The 21009-nt window shown below is 42.7% G+C and overlaps 2 protein-coding genes across 2 annotated transcripts in view; one reads left to right on the top strand and one right to left on the bottom strand.

The window, feature by feature from the left end:
* hcrtr2 (hypocretin (orexin) receptor 2) overlaps positions 1-21009 on the top strand; it is a 39915-nt gene that overhangs the window by 15350 nt on the left and 3556 nt on the right. Inside the window, exons 3-4 of the mRNA XM_063191301.1 lie at positions 13964-14204; positions 20358-20473. Coding sequence (XP_063047371.1) covers positions 13964-14204; positions 20358-20473 — 357 coding nt within the window. The remainder of the gene's footprint in view (positions 1-13963; positions 14205-20357; positions 20474-21009) is intronic.
* On the bottom strand, positions 1512-10954 carry zgc:113274 (uncharacterized protein LOC552925 homolog). Its single transcript, XM_063190848.1, has 6 exons — positions 10847-10954; positions 6156-6456; positions 4853-5284; positions 3171-3805; positions 2543-2660; positions 1512-1719 (listed from the first exon to the last, which is right to left on the bottom strand). The coding sequence occupies exons 2-6, from the start codon at positions 6453-6455 to the stop codon at positions 1690-1692; spliced, it is 1515 nt and encodes a 504-aa protein (XP_063046918.1). The 5' UTR covers position 6456; positions 10847-10954; the 3' UTR covers positions 1512-1689.

Here is a 21009-nt window from a genome sequence, read left to right as displayed (position 1 = left end):
CCTCTCCTGGCAAGTAGACTATGTATTCAGGCACTTGAAATGTTTGGTTTTTATTATAAAATGTGGGTATGCGGGTATGAATGTGATGAACACATTCTAATGCAAGATGAGGGTCCTAGCATTTAAAAGCAATTTTTTCATGTTTTTATGTGCTTCGAAGGCTGAGATATTTAGGTTTTAATAGGCAGAGGGGACCTTTTCCCAAAAAGGGCTTAGGCATTCAGCATGTGTTTTTTTTTGCAAGTACCTTAGGCTAAAATGGGTTAATATAATATTGTTCGCATACATAAATCCAACTGTGACCAGATAAGAGTGTGAAATCGTCCCACTGACGTTAGCTCATCAGAGTTTCTGTTGACAGAACGAGGACATCCAGAAACGTGTAATGCCACATGCCATAGACTCTTAAAAGAGCATAATAAATCAACCGTAAAATACCACAAAAACACACACTGCTGCAGTGCAGTCATAAATGCAAGTCACCACCGCGTCCCGGGGTGGCCCTGGAGGGAGAATACAATGCTGTCAGTGCCGGATTAACCCTCAAGCGACCGGGCTGTTTCTGAGACTAATATGACCGAGTGGGCTCATTTATGACCCCAATGAGTTTATAGGAATACCACTAAACAAATTATTTTTGACGGGTAACCACAATGGAAATAGGTTTTCTGACTTTTTGTGTATATCCCTGGCTATTTATTCCTTGCAATGTATGGTTACTGTTGCTATACAATGATTTTACATCTAATAGACTAAATATAATCAATCAATCAATTTACATCTTTTACATACTTGCTCTCATCTCAAGCAAAAAAAAAAAAAAAGTTTTACATTTTATTGTTTTGCTGAAGGGTAGTCAAACTGCGCATATAATTACTAAATAGAGAATTAGTTAAAACCATGTCCCAAGCATATGTCTTCCTTATGTTTTAGACCAAAGAGATGATTGAATTGATGCTTGAGCTTTTGTACAACCATGTAAAAATGAAATGGCCAATAGCGGTATTGATGTCTTCACTCTACACTTGTTTCGACTCTTTTTGATCATCAGGATGATGATCATTTCACCCTCTGGCAGGCTACAGTCGAGTGTTATGCTGTAACAACAGAGATGACAGAGACTGTTGTTGTAGCAGTTAGGCTACAGTAGATGGTAAGCTATTATATACCAACAACTAAACTGCAGCAACTAAGTAATGTCATGGAAACTACATGGTATGAGGGCCTTAAAGTGCACTATTTCCTCTTCCTCTATGGTATAGAAACAACCATGCAAGCATCCTTGCAGTTATTTCAGCGTAATTACTTTGGAAACAATTGGGTAGTTTTATGGAAATTACATAGATTCAGAGCCGTAAAATGAATGATCACTTTCCACTCAATTTAATGGAAATTACATAGATTCAGGGCTGTAAAATGCGTTCTATTATTTCCACTCAATTACTTAATTATTACCATTTTTAATACAATATAGCCTACTATGAAATTATTCAAGCAAACAGACAAACACATCGTCTGCAAAACTTTGTTTATTTTTTTTTAATCAGTAATGATGAGTTGATGTTGAACGATTTGGTCAATCTTTCACGCAACACCTAAACTTTAAAGAACACCTAGATAACATATTGTCTGGAAAACTTTGTCTATTTTTTCTATCAGTAATGATGAGGTTGCTGTTCAATTATGTGGTCATTCGTCCACATAACACCTGAAGAACACCTAAAGAAAAACAGAGAAGTCAACTGTAAGACCGGTTTCACCATGTCTGTCTGATTTTAGGCAATTCACCATCGCTAAATCTGCTACAACATGTATACACTGAAATACAGTAACATAAATGCACATGGTAACTTAAAGGATAACTTCAGTGAATTTCAACATGCAGTTGTAATGCTCACACTACCCTGGACTTGTCAGTACGTGTGAATTCTTTTTTTCTTCAGCCTTCTCCGAGATCCTGGTCATTGTAATGGGGGCAGGTGATTGTTTACATTTCAAAAAAACGTCTTGATTTCTTCCCAAAAACATCCAAAAGGTTATGCAACATCAGCAGACAACTAGCAAACAGCGATACCTTTTGGGAAAATATTTGAAGTAGGCTCATGTTAAGAATTTTAAAAATGTAAACAAAAGCTGCCCCCATTAGAATAGCTCAGATCTCGGAAAGGGCTGAGCCGAAAAATGCAGCATCACCGGGTACTGACAAGTCAAGGGTAGCGTGAGCAATACAACAGCATATTGAAAATGTCTGAAGTGGTCCTTTAATATCCTCAGGCTGACATCATTGCTATTGATTTAAGAAAGCAAACTCTTGCTAGCAGATAGTTTCAGTCATTGTAAACACTGTACGGCCTAGCTAGTGGGTTCTACACTCCATCTCTACGAAACACAAACAAACAAACACACATACAATAAGTTTAATACTACTCCAGTGAAGAAATACATTTTTTAACAACGTAACATCTTCAAAAGGGGGTGAGGTATTATGCACCATATGATTGTGTGCTTGTCTAGATGTGTCCATACGAATTGGTTTACCTACCTCTGCTGGTGTGGGGGTCGGCTGCTGCTGGACGACTACAACCATCTCAGCGTTGGAAGAGATCATGTTAGGCTGAGATTCATCAGGGTCAATGGCACCATCAGGACCAGATTCGGGTCTGGAGGAGAGAGAGGAGGACAAAGAACATAACATACTGTTATTGCTTCATTAATGCATTGTCTATACTCCATCTCTACTCTAGTAAACACAAACAAACAGACTAACACAGGAAACCATTGCAGTGGTTGAGGAGGACCTTGAGGTTTTTACACACACCCATCCACACATGACAAAACATAGGCTTTTGGAAATGGGTGTGCACAGATATGGATGAGGTGGTGCTAAACCACTTGTCCTTTTGCCCTACTACTGGACAATTTGATTTGTGCCTTTTTGAACATTCTTCATTTGAAAGTTTTTTGTCTAAACGTACTGTGGTTCATGTTGACAGGAATAATCTACAAATGCTTCATGATTAAAAGCATGTGACAATAATGCCCCAATAATATAATATATACCCTCTATAACCGTGTAATAAGCATGTGCCCCCCCAAAATGTCTGTGCACGCCCCCTGTTTTTGAACTATGATGAATATTTGAGAAGACAGGACAATGTTCCATCACCTACCTCTGAGGATCAGCCTCATCGGAACATGATGATCCAGCCAAGTCAGTGGCAATGACCATGCTGGCGTCATACGGCCAGATCCCCGTCTCCCTGAATCCCGCCATGATGTTGACAGGGGTTGCAGCATGCGGCAGGGCTTTCGCTACCATCGATGGTAAATGGTATATGGTAGCAGTTTCATTTGGGTGAGATTGCATCCAGGAGTCGAATTCGGCATCAACCCTTTCCTTGAAGGAGCCGACCACGCTCCTGTGGAGGGGTTGCAGCTCGCGGGAGCAACGGGCAGGCAGTGTGAGCATCACGATGCCATTTGTCTTGCAGTAGTCTATGGCGCCCACTGATACATGGGAGCTGTGGCTGTCCAGGACTAGTAGGACCTTGGAGGCCGGGGATGGCTTGGCATGTTTGCTGAAGTGTTTCAAAAAGGCTAGGAACTCCCCGTCCTCCATTAACCCGCTGCTGTTCCCCGCTCCAACACACCCGACCGGGCCGTCTCTCACGAAATGGGGCTGGTAGCGCTTCCTTGGGAAAATGAAGAAGGCGGGGATGGCGTTCCCTATGGCGTTGACAGCCACGGCCACCGTCACAAGGCCTCCCAAGGGCCCCATCTTTCCCGGTGTCGTTGCACCACCACTCTGTAAGGAGTAAGATAAGATAAGATAAGATAATCCTTTAAAAAAAAAGGTAGAGGGCTGGAGGGCTGCGGCGTTCAAGTGGTAAAAAGGTGCTCTTTGGACAATACGTAGAAAACATCAAAAAAAGGCAGGACGCCAAGGCACTCTTCTTAGATAAAACCGCTTTATTATAAAGGCTAGTTCATGTTAGAACTTAAATTATTAAAAATACTGCCACTGCCAACATGTTTCGGCCGCTACAGGGCCTTCATCAGGGCACAAGGTGAATCAAGCAGTGTGAATAGATAAAGATAATCCTTTATTGTCTCTTCAAGAGAGAAATTTTGCTTGGACATGAGAGTGTGATATACACTAAAAACACAGCACAGTAGACAGACAGGTGACACACGTGTATACTACTAAACATGGAAACATGGAAACATATACTGACAGCTGCTGTTAGTAAAGAACAAATAACTAAATATTACATATAACAATACACACACACGCACACACACCGTATTGATAGAGGTCAGTCATACAGTATACAATCAGGGCCCTAAATCAACTTAACGCATCACCAGCCAAAATGGCTTGTAGATGTTTATCTTAGTAGTCAAACTCACACACACTAATGGGTGGAAGTGGCTAGTAAGTTGGTCTTCTCTACCAGCTAAACTGATTTTTCACCAGCATTTGGCTGGTTGACTGCCCTGGATAGAATGATGACTTCCTTAACGATAATCTGCCCACGCATATTAACCCCTTAGCGCAGCACTATGGCTGTTTGTAATGCCATAGCAATGTTGTTATGATGTAGTTAAGCATTTTCAGCAAGTGAATAGGGTCGCCCGCGACCCCTGCTGCAGTAAGAGGCTACGCCATCTGTCTATCTATTTATTCATGTAGGGAATGTTTTCCTTAGGTTTTGTTAGATTTGTTTGTCTCTATACATCTACATGTATTAAGTTATTTGTTTCTCCGTCAATCCCATATATTCTAAGATATAATAATAATAAAGATAACAAAAAAGATAATAATAATAAGATAATAATTATAACTACAAACCTGACGTTTCCCTCTCGGCCCAACCACTTTCTTTGGAGCTTGCACTGTTGTCACCCCTGTCTCGCCCATGTTCCACACGTCGTGTGCCTCAAAATGATGCTCGATGTAGGCAGCTTGCAGATTTTCAAAGAATTTTGTCACATTGTTGCTATACAAGCTGGAGGCCTTTGGCTTTGCCACGCTGGAAGCCTTCGTCAGGCTGGTTGCCTTGGGCAGACTAGGTGCCTTGGGCAGGCTAGGTGCCTTGGGCAGGCTGCTGGTGGTTGCCTGGGCCAGGCTGCTGGTTGTCTGGGGTTTCCTGATTAATGATAAAGAGGGGTTCCTTTTATGGAATGAAGTGAACCATTCTTTCCCAGCCATTTCTGTCTCTCTCCATGTGTCTGGGAATGAGCACGAGAAAGCTACTGCACATTGATATGCAAGCTTCCGCACCTGAAAATGAAATGAAATGCAGGTTAACGATCAGAAGTCAAGTCAGCTTTATTGTCAATTTCTTTATATGCGCTTGTCATACAAAGAATTGAAATTACGTTTCTTACTTTCCCATGCAGACATAGACATAGACTTTAGGTGTGGACAGAGACAATTAGACATAGACAGTACACATACATTACACCTAGAGTACCTATACAATACACATACAGAGAAATAAAGTGCAAGACTGGGCAAAAGAAGACATATAGAACATATATTAAAAAGAGGTATTGTTGTGCATTTCCAGTTATGTCCTATTGTCCTAAATATAAAGTAAGCAATTTGTAATGTGCAATATTTATAACTACATGTAGTTGTAGTTGGTAACTATTTTCCAGTATAGTCAATCACGTAACTGGGACTGAGAAAACAGATTCAGGCCTACACTGTAACTTCGCCCTAAACCATGGGTATTCAATTAAAAGTCACCAAGGGCCAGTTTTTCAAATTACCTCCAGTGAAGGGGCCGAACATAGAATCTCTATAACTGTGACCAGAACGGTGACCGAGGTTAGGTTGCGAAACAATACAGAACTAGATATTGGCTTCCCTATTTCTTAGTAGCCTTCGCATGGTCTATTTATGACACTGTTTTAGAAAAGATTTCACTTTAATGTGAATGTATAGTAGAGATATCCCCAACCCTAAATTGTTAGCGGTCGCAAATTATGCATGGCCACAGATAGCACATATATTTGTTTTCATTTTGTTCTGACCTTATGGGGGGGCAGAACCTTGCCATCCAAGGGCCGTAGCCTATCTGGTCCCCAGGGCCTCCATTTGAATAGCCCTGCCCTCAACCTTCCTGCCATTCTACTGTAAAGCCTACCTCTTGTGGGCAAAGCCCGAAGGACATGTCGGAAGCCGCCTTCAAGTAATCGAGCAACTCCCTCTCCTGGGCATCTGTGAACACTTTTTTGTGTGATGAGTACCCCATGGTGGGTAACTGGTCGCTGCCGGACTCTCGCAGCTTTTTGCGTTTAACGATGAATCTTTGGAGAGTCGTATGGCAGATGCCGTGCGTCTTGGCCACCGACCGAATAGAGAGGCCGCCGTCAACATCCCTGGCAGCATCTTGCAACGCTTCCACCGTCACCCCTCTATTGGTGGTCCTTATCCTTGACCGCATTCTGTGGAAACAAAGGAAGGAGATGAAAAGGCTTTTAACAATCGTGACACCCTGTCACATCGCTCTGGAGTCTGGACTCTGAGCCTAGGCCTTCAAAGGTGCTCCGTGTAAGATTTTCAGTAGTTTACCTCCAGAATTCATGCTGCCCATTCACAAATATTGCCTTTTCATGAATAGGCCTACTTCTCCACCATCAAATTCTAACTATTCATTATGACTGGGAAAATTACATTTTTCTTACATAAAGGGGGGGGGGTGGGAGATCTTCTACTTCAGTGGTTCCCAACCTTTTTCGTCTCATGTACCCCCTAAACCTTTTTGTTGTGCCATGAGTACCCCCTCATGCATGTTCTATATCTCTTCCTCTATCCCAATGTGATTATGCCCCATATATTTGCTATTATAACATTTTTCCAAGTACCCCCTGCAGTGTGCTCGCGTACCCCTAGTGGTACACGTACCCCTGGTTGGGAAAGACTACTTCTACAAGACATTTTAGCTGGAAAACCTACTGTACTTTGGTCATAGCCTACAAGTAGCCTATAGGCCGCCTAAACATTGTTTTTAAATTAGCAAATTTAAATGAAAAGACCGTATTTAGCAATAGGCAGTAGGCTAGCCTACAGTTCAATTATGAGGCGCCGCCTAGCCAATATGTCAGGAATTGCACACACATCAACGCTAAACGCTTGCACGTATGTCAGGAATTGCATACACATCACCGCTAAAAGCTTGCACGTACATTACTTTTCCTCGCACATGCACCCGAAAGGTTTGCACGTACACTGTTATTTGCTTGCACACGAACAGGAAAACGTTGTGCATACGCCACATTTTCATGCACGCAGTAACAAAAATCTCACACACAAACTACTTTGACCTCGCACACACACCACTTTTGCCTCTCACACATACACACATTACACTCATACGCACAATACTTTTATTTGCACATGCACGCCAAACGCTCACACATAATTAGACTTTACTTCGCACATATCCCACTTTTCTATGCACATACACCCTTAAAGCTCGCACACATACCAGTGTAACGCACATGCTTGACTTTTTCCCTCACGCACATACCACTTTTTTCTTACACATCACTACTGACGAACGGACTTCGAAATGGCTGCGCATACCAGGGACAGGGACGCCATGTTAAATCAGGCTATAGGGCTTTTAAACACAATTATAGATTCTATTTTTTATAGATTATTTACTTTTTAGATTATAGATTATATTTGCAGAAAGTGCAGGTGTGTGCAGAGGTGGTGGCCCCAGTGGATCTTCTGAAAAGTGCATTGACCTCATCTTGGACCGAGTCTGCTGATGGTGTTGGTGTCGAATTATTAGAACGAGCTAAATTGTTAACACCTGCCTGGATGTTAAAGGGGTATGCCACTATTTTGGGGCTTAATACAGTTAAAATCGTTTGGCCAGGGTTTATATAGGTGGTTTAAGTGTCTTATTTATCATGTAAGCCGTTGTCTTGTTTTAAGACAAGTTAAAAGAGGGAGTATGTCGCTAAGCTAGTGAAAGTCAATGGATCCGTGTAGCATGTAGCAATGCTACATGGATGCATTGACTTTCACTAGCTTAGCGACATACTTCCCCTTTTAACTTGCCTTAAAGCAAGACAACGCTTCACATGAAAAATAAGACACTTCACCACCTTTATAAACCCCAGCCAACGATTTTAACTGTATTAAGCCCCAAAATAGTGGCATACCCCTTTAACGCCTGAATTTCCAGGAGAATATATAATTGTGTTTAAACGCCCTATAGCCTGATTTAACATGGCGTCCCTGTCCCTGGTATGCGCAGCCAGAAATTGTCTAAGCTATGAGATAGGCGTCTGTCATTGGCTCCATTATAGCCTCGTTGGCGCACGCAGCCAAGTAAAAGATGAATGGGAGCCTATTGGGCTAAATGGCTCAGCAGGGATTTGTGACGATTCTGTTCTCTGGTTTGTAAAGATGTGTGCACATTCTGTACCTTATCATGGAAGTTGTATTAGAAGTGAAGTTAAAGGTTCCTGACATGGCTTTGTTCTCCCAAAGACGTGTTAGTTTTGTCCTGCAACACGCTAGCATTCGGCTAATACCTGCTGGCTGAGGAATCTCTGCGACTATTCACGACCAGAGCTGACGAGAGACGTACTCTGACTGATCCTCCTAGCAGAGACATCTACGGTCACACACCTCAACCCCCACCACCGTCCAACATGTTAATTGAAGGTGCCCAAATTCTTAAGGATGAGCGCAGTCATTTCCTTTACCCCATGTACACATGCCGCTTTTCCACCACCTTAAATGCAATAAATAACAGGTGCCGCAACAATCCTAATATAACTTTAAACACATCGAGATCTGAAGTCAGACTTAAAACTACAAAACAAATGGCGTAGTGCCGTAAAGTCGATTGTCACGTGTTATGCCATTGCTGTAGTTGAAATAAGGGTCATTTTCACGAATCTAACACTTGACAAGATGCAAACGTGTCGGCAAATGCTTTCACTTACTCATATCTATCGAACGCGACTTCATTGTTTCCAGGGAAAAAATCACACGGGCAGATAGTTCTAAGAGAAGCGTACAGCCCCATTGGCACCCATTCATTATTTACTTGGCTGCGATAACATAGCTGCAGTGCCACTCCTGGCCACACCAGCTAGTTGTCGTTCTTGTACAAGATTCCATTTTCTTTGGCGCAGCCATTTCGAAGTCCGTTCGTCAGTCCGTTAAATGTGCGAGCAACCCACGTTCAGGCAAAGAAAGTGGGTTGGGCTGGTTATCCGGTTGTTGTTTTTTCACTTCCTGTCTTGAGTGGACGCTAATATTTTTATTTCTGAAACTGTATCACCATTCATTTTATTATTTATATATATATATATATATTTTACATAATAGAAGGGTAACGTTCAGAATGGTCAGAATATTCAATGTTTTCTTTACTCGGTCTGCATTTGCATAATGAGCTGGCACCTGGGCGGAGCTCGGCCCTTAATTTACATGTTAGCTCGCACACACAACACTTTTTGTGTGACACACTACAACTTACATACACACACACACACACCACTTTCTCAGAGACACACAACAACTAACGTCGTCGCACACATACCATTTCCCTGTCATAAACACCATCTGAAATCTCGATTTGAATGGTAGTGATGTGTAAGAAAAAGTGGTATGTGCGTGAGGGAAAAAGTCAAGCATGTGCGTATTAACACTGGTATGTGCGAGCTTTAAGGTGTGATGTGCATAGAAAAGTGGATATGTGCGAAGTAAAGTCTAATTATGTGTGAGCGTTTGGCGTGCATGTGCAAATAAAAGTATTGTGCGTATGAGTGTAATGTGTGTATGTGTGAGAGGCAAAAGTGGTGTGTGTGCGAGGTCAAAGTAGTTTGTGTGTGAGATTTTTGTTACTGCGTGCATGAAAATGTGGGCGTATGCCACAACGTTTTTCCTGTTCGAGTGCAAGCAAATAACAGTGTACGTGCAACCTTTCGGGTGCATGTGCGAGGAAAAGTAATGTACGTGCAAGCTTTTAGCGGTGATGTGCGAGGAAAAGTAAGGTACGTGCAAGCTTTTAGCGGTGATGTGCGAGGAAAAGTAAGGTACGTGCAAGCTTTTAGCGGTGATGTGTATGCAATTCCTGACATATTGGCTAGGCGGCGCCTCATATTCAATCAGCAGCGTAGTTGCAATAGGCTACATACTCTGGCCATATTACACAGTGCACACCTTTAAGATGAGTTGAATGTTTGGGAGCGTGTCTGTTCCCACAGCCCATTGGTCCCACATCACTAAGATTTTTTAACATTATTGTAAGGCATATTGGTTCTCTTATTTTACTTGGAAATGTGGGAACATGGACTTGTAGAGCATAGGGCTTATATATGAATAATTTCTTAAAAGTGTGGGAACATGGAGCAGAAGGAATAAGCTGGGACCATTTGGGCTGTGGGACCAATGGGCTGTGGAAACATAGAGCTGACCCCGAATGTTTCACGTGAGAGTATGAAGGCAGAGTTTAACTTGAAACACAAAAAGCCCCACACACTAAAAAACAAGAATAGAAAGACGATTAAAATGCTCTAAACAAGAACGGCTACTCTGTTAGGCTATTTAAAACGGCTCCTGTGACAGGTTTTCTGCCTCCCTTTTGTTACACTGACAACGATCAGAACACTATATGGAGGGTGAGTTGCAACACTTCTGTCGAACCAATTTTGTTGTTGTGTTACCTAGCTAGCACAGGCTACGAGTCGAAGTACCGTTCGGTATCATTATGTCACTGACGAGTGATAACTCGAGAATTGTTTTTGTCATCAGTACACATACTTCACGAAACGGGAAAATAGCGATATAGAAAAACTTCCTTACATGGAGCTGAAACACAGTTCATAAAATTAAAACAGACTGTATTCCTCCAATTGTTGAGAAAACGTCCAAGACCTCCCGCCGGTTTCTGTTAAGTGTTAAAATGCAACGAATCGCTAGACGTACGTAGGCAGGAAATCATCTGTGCGTCTGGATAAAAAGTCCGTGTTACATCTCGCCCCGCGCTACTTTGTACCCCGCCCGCGCTCCTCTAACACCGCATGCCATAGACTCTTCTGAGAGCATAATAAATAGCCTACACCGTAAATAAATACCACACAAACACACACTGCTGCAGTGCAGTCATAAATGCAAGTCACCACTGCGTCCCCGAGTGGACCTGGAGAGACAGCTCTACACTGCTGACAGGGTGATGGGGCCCCTGGGCTAGGCCTACTGGTTGTAGGCCCCCGCAGACAAATTCTACAACAAAATTAGGTAGACAGCATCATAATTCAGAGCCAGAATTAATGCGTATTAATTAACAGCATTGAAAACCCAAACTCAACAGCAGACTGATTTTGCCTTTCCGCCTCTTGTCACAATTCTACCACATGCCATAGACTCCTAAGAGAGCATAATAATACATCCACCGTAAAAATACCACACAAACACCTCACTGCTGCAGTGCAGTCATAAAGGCAAGTCACCATGGTGTCCCCATGGCGGCCCTGGAGGGAGAATACACCGCTGTGTCTTATTCTTACCTTGTGAAAAGGCTGCCTACCTGCCTGTGCTTGTTTATTGTGGAGATGATTACACAGTTAAAATGTCCCATTGTGATTTGATCTCTTGTGTTCAAGCAAGACACAGAGGCTGTGAGACAGCAAGCATTGGTGTCTAATTTCTGAATAGGCCTACTATAGCCTACGATTACTATTATTTATTTTTTTAAACCTGTTTTTGATCCAACCAGTGTCTGAAACAATTGAAAACACCAGCTGAGCACACAAAGGATCAGTAGATGACAACTAATCAGAGGTATAGCTAGAGTTAATTAGTGGACTTTGTGTCTGTGTTATGTGAACTGGTAGATGAAATGTGCGGCAGGGTGGCAATCTCTGATTAGTGATTTTCAATAGAAGTAGTTCATCAACGAATTATGGCACATTTTTATTTTATGGCATAATTATGACAAGTTAATATAACTTAAAATAATAATAATAATAAAAAAACGTGCATGCAATGAAGGTCCAACTGGTCCTTTTTAAGTACAAGAAATGAGCCACTTTCAAAGCACTATTCTTCGACAAGTCGGATCGGATGAGTCAGAGACAGGAACTCACCTAAAGGCCGTTATGAGATGAAGCATATGAGCAGGCTGGTGATGGGTGGTGCATTACCTGCTGCGGAGGCTAAATAGGCCTGCCGCCTGACTCAGGTCTGAACTCATGAAAGGAAATTGGAAACATATGTCGGGGTTAGTCGGAAATGGATTTACGTAGCCTACTGTATATTTGACATTTCAATCTGTGAGAAGGAGGACAGGACGTGTTTGTCATATTGAAAAATAATTATTCACTATAACCTTTACTTCACCACGTCTACTGTAGGCTTCAAGGCTGATCCCTGTGCCGTCATGCTGTAGGAGACTTTTCTCTGTGCTCCCCTCCCACCTGGTTTTATGGGAAGATCAGGATTCAGCCAGATGTGTTGCTTTAGCCAAACAACAAATCAATTCCCTGTCACAATCTTTTCAAATGTGGCTTTATTTTAATCTGTTTCTGACCCCTGCTGATCGATACAGTAGGTGATTCCCTTTCTGATATTCCTAATGCATACTGTAAGTGTATATTAGGTGACATGGGTAAAGATATGTTAAGAAGAAAACGTAATTGGTCACAAAGGAAATCATGGCACAAAATTCAATTTCTGCATTTAGCCTGTTCTGTCGATATGACTTACACGTCAAGGTTAGGTTTCAGGAATGATGTTGCTTGAACATTGCACATTTCCAGTCTACTTTCTCACTGTATTACTCATTTTTACATCTCGGCTTTCTTCCCTCTTCCTCCTGACTGTTCTGTAACCGGTTCTTAGAACACTAGCCTACACAGTAAAAACTGCAGTGTTAATGCAACACTAACAGAGTCGATTTAACACCTTCTAGAGTTTATTTGGTCCCTGAATACTCTCTAAGTGTTGAATTAACACTGCATTTTTTACTGTGTACCTTCATGGTACCCAGGGCTGCACTGGGACAAAAAATCAGGCCAGGCATTGTCTGCTATGACCTGTCCACCAGGCATTGTCTGCTATGACCTGTCCACCAGGCATTGAGAGAGACAATGAAGCCTGTGACAACATTTTTAGTCATCTATTATGAGCTATTTTGACTACAACAGGCAAAATGAATATTTAAATCTGACTCTGATGCCACTACATTGAGGGGAGGAACAGGCCAAAGTAAACAACATTCCACATGCCCAGTATGCCTTATGGCCAATACAGCTATGATAGTACCTGGTCGCTACTTTCTTGATTTACCCCTTAGCGCAGGGCCTATGTTATAATCATATTGTCACAAAAATTGCTATGGCTATATTTTAATCTGTTACTTAAGGCTCTCGGTAATGTCATAGCAATGTTGTTATGATGCAGTTGAGTATTTTCAGCAAATAGTGAATAGGCCCACCTGCACTAAGAGGCTAAAAGGTAAAAGTAATTGGTCACAAAGGAAACTGTGGCACAAAATTCAATATCTGCATATAACCTGCTGTTCTGTCGATATGGCCTACACGTCAAGATTAGGTTTGGGGCATGATGTTGCTTTGATTGCTGTCAAGGCTTTCCATGTAGGTGGCCTCATCTGGGTTGAATGCCTTATGGCCAATCCAGCTATGATGGTACCTGGTCCTTACTTTCTTGATTGCGTTGAGTCTGGTAGCCTTTTGGTGCAGATGGGGTCGCCGGTGGGCATATTCACTATTTGCTAATATTCAACTACATCATAACAACATTGCTATGCCATTACCGGGAGCCTTTTAACAGACATAGCCATTGCAATTTTGGTGACAGTAAGGTTATAACATGGGCTCTGCACTAAGGGGTCAATGTCTCACTTGTACAGCTTACTAAATGCTTTCCATCTCCGCTCCCTCCCTCCATTCCTCTTCACAGACCATCTCCGTGTCCGTGTCGGTGCTGACGCTGAGCTGCATCGCACAGGACCGCTGGTACGCGATCTGCCACCCGCTGATGTTCAAGAGCACGGCCAAGCGAGCCCGCAACTCCATCGTGCTGATCTGGGGCGTGTCCTGTGTCGTCATGATCCCCCAGGCCGTCGTCATGGAGTGCAGCCAGTTCCCAGAGCTCACCAACAAGACCAGCCTCTTCACCGTGTGCGACGAGCACTGGAGCGGTAAGCACTGGACACCCACCCCTGCAGCTTTTCTTTCTTTTAAAAAATATTTAACTTTTTCTGCTTTATTTGATAGGACAGTGTGAGAGGTGGACAGGAAGCAAATTGGGAGAGGCGGGGAGGGGTCGGCAAAGGACCCAGACTGGGAATCGAACCCGGGGTCAACTGCATGGCAGGCGAGTGCCCTACCATTTGGCCACGGCAGGGCCCTTGCAGTTCCTCAGGGTGCCTTAGCGTTACACAGTAATTGTTTTTAGATATCTTTTGACATTTTACTGTTTTTCAGATAGGATAGTGGGAGAGAGAGAGAGAGAGAGACAGGGAAGGGCCGGCAAAGGATCCGGGGCGGAATCGAACCTGGCTCAGCAGGATAGCAGTTGAGTGCCCTACTGTTAGAGCCACGGCCGGGCCTTACACAATCAGCAAAATATACAGTATTGTGCACTGTAATGGGGTGACCATATCAACAAAAGGTGTGAGTTGTCAGGCTGAGGCTCTGTCATTTGAATGAACTGTTTGGTATGGCAGTGTGTAGTGACAGGGAATGCTTTGTCACCGTCCATCCTGAGCAACTTATCATTCCCTTATCCGGTTAAGGCAAGGCCCCAGTTATAAATCTGGTGCTGCCAGAGTGGCAATGCCCCAGTCATATTGTGCTGTATTACTAAAGACTTTGTGCATTGTCAAAATGGAGTACTAAACGCTATTGTTAACATTTTTCAGGTAGGCCTACTATTACACTTTTCCACGTTTTACTATTACACCTTTCCAATGATGTGTATGATGAGCTACTGCTATACTAAAGTGCTGGTTATACGTATGCTGAATTTTTTAAAGGCGTACCTGTATATTTTTATCCATTTACGGATAAACACGACATAAAAAAAAACTCCTTTGTGACAAGTGTGTTTTTAGCCCATTATAAGGGATATCTTTAGCATTGAGCATTCTAAAACTCTAAAATCCATACAGTATACCGGTAAACAGCTTCTAAAAACTGTGCTGCCATCATGGGCACAGCTGGGTGCAGACGCCTGAGCTGCAATGATGATGATGTCCTTGGGGGAAAGCTGAGGTGATCTTTCTGTCATCAGGTCAAAAATAGTATAAGACAACGTCATCTTGACATGTCATTGAAGAAGTTAACTGTGGACAAGAGGGCCAGATGCCGCCTCATGAACTTGATAGGGTTGTCGACTCTGAATACTGCACTGTCACCTGCCAGCTGCACTCAACTTCACTCATGCCTTAATTGCAGAGCAGGCGGCCTTTAGTGGATATGAAGAAGGAGAGAGAGAGCTGAGAAAAGAAAAGCTATTGAAGTGAGGTGAGGAAAAAATATACAGTATAGCAGATTCCCAACCTCATTCCAGATGAGATAATAGTAGTTATACTTCACTTACCCGTAACTGATACATATTTATTTTCTGTAACTTCAAATGGTTGAGAGACACAATAGCCTTTCATTTATCACTGACAAGAACATTTTACTTGAAGGATGTACTTTCAGGAGGATCAGGTGAAGGGCAGAGAGCACAGGGCACCGCATTGAAATGTCAATTATTTGCACCACAATGACAAAAGATAATTCTGATCACTCCAGTCATTTCTGTATCTGGTGTTAGAGAAGTAGCTCAGCCCAAAATTGTGATTCTGCCATGCAGTTCTGTACCGTGAGTGAGCACTACAGAGGCTAGGGTGAAACCGAAGTGAAAGCCAACCTGGGAAACTCCAACTCCCACTGTCATTGTGACATACCATACAAGTGCTCACTGCATACAACAAAAATGCATTAATGCCTCACCCAAGGGGTCAGCCAATGGCGCCCCAAGGGAGAAGTGCGGTGGGACGTGCGGGGCGTGCAGGGTACCTCAGTCAGGGAGGAAGATGGGGGAGAGCGCTTACTTATTACTCCCCCCCCCCACCACCACCACCACCACCACCACCAACCTAGCAGGACAGGACAGGAGTTGAACCAGCCACCTTTGGGCTACAAGCCTAATCACTTATCCATGACTGCCTAGTGTGACATCTTTGTTCCTAGCAGAGAGCTTTGTTTTGCCTGTGGACAGCATCTTGAGTGCCTGCCTCCAGAGAGACAGAGTAGCCAAGGGTAGATGGCTCCCAATGTCATGTCGCTTCAGTCCATATTGTTTAGTCGTGGATCGATTAAGGACAACGGTGAAGGTGATTTTCGTGTCAAGCAATTGGCAGTTGACACCATAAGACATGGTGGTTCATGAGACAGACATTTTCAAGCAAGGTGAAAAAACATTCTAGCTAAGATATTATGTAAAGAATATATATTTGGGCTTTTATTTCTAACAGAGGAGACAGGAAGCACGTGAGAGAGAGAGAGAGAGATGGGGCACGGACCGTTGAGACACAATCCAGGCTGGACTCGAACCTTGGTCCCCATAGGCAGTGGGAGGGAGAGATGGGGCAGGGTTGATAGACTGACTCAAACCTACACAGTAAATGTTGTGGTGTTAATTCAACACTTAAAGAGTTCATTTAAGTCCAAATGATGCCAAATCAACTCTTTAAGTGTTGAATGAGCACTGCAGAATTTACTGTGTAGGTCCTCCTACTCATGGGCATACAAGCCCATATGGGGAGCTTAACACAGTGGTGTAGTCTACGTAGAACGCGGGTATACGCAGTATACATACTTCTACATTTCTGGGATTTCAGTATACCCACTTCAAATTCATTGATCCATTATTTTGGAATAGCACAAACATATACAGTATACCCATTTTACCCACCTCAAAAAATGCTCAAATATACAGTATACCCACTTCAAAAAAGTAGACTACACCACTGGCTTAACATAACTGCGCCACAGCACTAGAGACTATTCTTATTCATTTTGCTGCATTGCAGTACTTGTATTACTATTGACATTTCAATACAAATGTCCAAGAACAAGTAATAACACATAATATAATGTAATTTTGTAGAGAGCTCTTCAAATATGGTGTCAGAAAAATACAAAGGAAGCTGTACTGGTGGTAGCAGCCTTCTGACAACAAGCCTTGTCAATTTTAGGCGGCACTTAACACTATCTTCTGAAAAACACATTTAATTTTAACACCAAATACTATGACACGTCTTCTGCTCTGACAGTGATTGCAGCAATTGAACTTCTGACTGAACTGCAATGGCTCTGTTAAATGACCGTACATGTGGAAAAAATGTGCAAAAAGGCCTGTCATATTTATTTTTCTCCTCCAGTTGAATACCCTCCAAGAGAGAATGTTTGATATGCCCTCACTTCAAGGACAGGTGCATGCTGTGTCTTCGTATTTCTGTCAGAAAATACACATAATCTGTTTGTAAAGTTAATATATTTTGCTCACCATTTTGTAGCATGATTTTAAAAAAAATGTGTGTTTTAACAGTTACCCACGGCATTTTACACATTTCGGCACAATAATATTGAGATTGTGTACTTGTGTAACAATGTAATACACTATACGGTTATACGGTATGTTATACCATATGGTTATACCCATTGATCATCAGGGCCGCTGACAGCTTTTGCTGGACCCAGAACAAAGTCATCTGAAAGGGCCCCCTACCCAATAGCCTACACACAATGTAATGGGGGCCCAATTCTGTGCCCCCTATCTCATGGGCCCGGCCCGTGACAACATACCCCTTTGCCCCCCCCCCCCCCTTGTTGGTGGGCCTGCCATTGATAATGTAGGATTAAGTTCCTGACCCCAGGTAGATATAGCCTGGCGAGAAGCCAGACTTTAATAGATAGGCCTGTTAGATGTTTTTCTCATGAAGTCTGATCAAGCTGGCCACCAGGAGGTGCCTTATCCTTGCTTTTTACACTACATTTGAACAGTGCACAACAACCAAATGATTGTACGTATTTCTGAACCACGATCAACAACATCAATCTTTTATTGGAGTAAAGGAGGGTCCTGAGGCAACACTGCTGTTTACTTTTTATTTTTTCCACACGCATCAACGCGTTTCTACGACGCCTTTCAACTCGCGCTACACCTTGAAAAAGACTCCTGCGTGAGTAGAAATGCATCGGTGCGTGTGGAAAAAATAAAAAGTAAACAGCAGTGTTGCCTCGGGACCCTCCTGTACTCCTTTGAGGTTTTGATGCCCTTTTCCCCTTTAGAGCACCTGCAATACATCTCTTCCATCAATCTTTTATTATATGTCCTCAATGTCACTTGAACTTAAATTCTGTATGACTGTGATGATGATTGATATCACTGTATAAGGAGCAGCATCACCAACATTCACCGTCACCAACGCGTCACCAGCTTAATAGGTTTCTTGGTATTGATTGATCATGCACTCAGGTGAGGTGAGGAGAGACCTATGGTGCTCTGTGACTTGAACCATGTTGATCTCTGATTGATGATCAATGCTCTGGTCCCATGTCACTTCCATGATATTGACATATGGCTAATTGGAAGCCTCACAGTGCTGAAAAATGAGAAAAGGTAGCACCATGCATACTGTAGGTTCTTAATTATTACACAGACGCGTTTCGGTGTTCTGCCTTCCTCAGTGTGCAATATATACAAGTGACAACAGGTCTTAAATACCCACACCCATCCGATTCCATTTCCCCAACACCCAATGAGGACTCAATGATAATTTACATCAATTATTTAATCACATCAAGCATATTGGAGATCAGTAAAACACAGTCAAAAAACAATGGCAAAAAGAAAAAGCATCACAGTGCACAAAGTCTCACCAGTGGAACACTGTAGTATCCTTTAAAAAAAGACTTCACTACCATAGTGATTTCCCTAGTGGGAAGTAGTATTTAGGCTATCAAACACAAGCAGGTATTGTTGATACGCCCTGAAGAAGGCCATAAGGGCCGAAATGCGTAGGCATTGTAGCCAAATAAAATGTAAAAAAAATATTCAACCTTGAGTGCCTCAGCATCTGTCTTCCTGGACCTAGTATTTAGGCTACCATACGGTAGTATTTCGCAATGACGTATATCTAGGGTTACATACACGTAGGGGTCAATAGTATTTCCTTTTTACCCTTTTCTGTTTGTCGGGAACTTCTTCTCAAAATGAATAGCAGAGTAATCACCGTTCAGTAGGCCTATTTTTTTGTTATCTCTTGACTTTTTGGTTGTGTGGTGTAACATCATGTCATTATTTTGGAAAGACTCTCTAATGATGTTGACATCATTTTTTATTCTGCTGAGGCTGAGATAATCACATTTCACTATATTTTCGTTATCTCTTGAGTTTGGAATGTGGTGAGATATTGTCATTATTTCGAAAAACTCTGATGTTTACATCATTTTTTATTCTGCTGAAATTGCCTTTTACAGAGAAAAAAACTGTTTTTTTGTTTTGTTTTGTTTTGTTTTTCATTCCAAAGAAATATGTCTTATGTCAGAGAATGCTTGTGAATGGAGGAGATTGCGATTATGATGTATTTTCAATGAAGGTGGTTAAGGCTTGTGGTTCAGTGCGTCATCCAGTATTACCTGCCTGACTTGCAAGGCTCCAAGACTGTGCCATGGAAGATCTCTGTAATCAGCAATGGACTGGCCATCTGGCACAGTGGGCATTTCCCAGTGGAACCCACACCCTCGTGGGCCACTATTCTCAGAAATGTGGGTTTTTTTTTACATTTCTGAAAATAGGTGCACACGAGAGAACGGGGCCCATTGGTGAGTTAGTTCTGTGCTGCTAATTATGAGGGGCCTCTTTCAGCCAAAAGTAACCGGGCCCTATTTCTCCCCCAGTCCATTCCTGTCTGTAATCAATGACAAGCCTCAGCTTGGAAAGCAATAAAGGTGCACAGCTTAGAGCTGTCATATTCTGTGGTACATTTCATTATGCGATGCATTATGCTCATCTCTCTTTCTCTTTCTCTTTCTCTCTCTCTTACTCCCTCTCTCTCTCGCTCTCTCTCTTTCTCTCTCCCACTCTCTCTCTCTGTCGCTATCTCTCTCTGTCGCTCTCTCTGTCTCTCTCTCTCTCTCTTTCTCTTTCTCTCTCTCTCTCTCTCTCTCTCTCTCTCTCTCTCTCTCTCTCTCTCTCTCTCTCTGTCTCTCTCTCTCTGTGTCCCTCTCTCTCTCTTTCTCTCTCACTCTCTGTCTCTCTTTCTCTCTCACTCTCCCCCCCCCCCTCTCTCCAGATGACATCTACCCCAAGGTCTACCACACCTGTTTCTTTATCGTCACGTACTTCGCCCCACTCTGCCTCATGGTCATGGCTTACATCCAGATATGCCACAAGCTTTGGTGTCAGCAGGTACAGTCGAGCTGTTTCAATGCAAATCAAATCACGGCGTAACGGAAACACGGTCTTGCTTGTGATGTGTGACATTTTGTTTTATTGATTTCAAGACAACACGTGATAGAAGCGTGTGACAAAGACAACAGTCACACCACACACACGCACACACACACACACACACACACACACACACACACACACACACGCACGCACATGCACACGCACACGCACACACACACACACACACACACACACACACACGCACACGCACACGCACACACACACACTTTACTTCTTCATTTGGATTGACAGATAGACGTTTATCATAGTACAAGCCAAATTTCATAGGAGTTTTACACAAAACTAAAGAAACTGCTCACTGAGTGTCTTAAGGATACATGTGGCACCTACGTCTCCAAATGAAGAGGCTCCCAATTATTCTGGATAGTCCACAGATCTGTAAGCCACGCACACACACACAGACACACAGACACACAGACACACAGACACACAGACACACAGACACACACACACACACACAGACACACAGA

This window comes from Engraulis encrasicolus, chromosome 24, assembly GCF_034702125.1.
Source record: "Engraulis encrasicolus isolate BLACKSEA-1 chromosome 24, IST_EnEncr_1.0, whole genome shotgun sequence".
NCBI classification, from domain to species: domain Eukaryota; kingdom Metazoa; phylum Chordata; class Actinopteri; order Clupeiformes; family Engraulidae; genus Engraulis; species Engraulis encrasicolus.
This window is presented reverse-complemented; position numbering and strand designations above follow the sequence as displayed.

Excerpts from the sequence above, each read along its gene's own strand:
- zgc:113274 (XM_063190848.1), bottom strand. The coding sequence starts at position 6,455 with ATGCGGTCAAGGATAAGGACCACCAATAGAGGGGTGACGGTGGAAGCG. Across the intron at positions 5,285-6,155 it reads TCGGGCTTTGCCCACAAGAG|GTGCGGAAGCTTGCATATCA; the intron begins GTAGGCTTTACA and ends TTTCATTTTCAG. Across the intron at positions 3,806-4,852 it reads GGCCGAGAGGGAAACGTCAG|AGTGGTGGTGCAACGACACC; the intron begins GTTTGTAGTTAT and ends TACTCCTTACAG.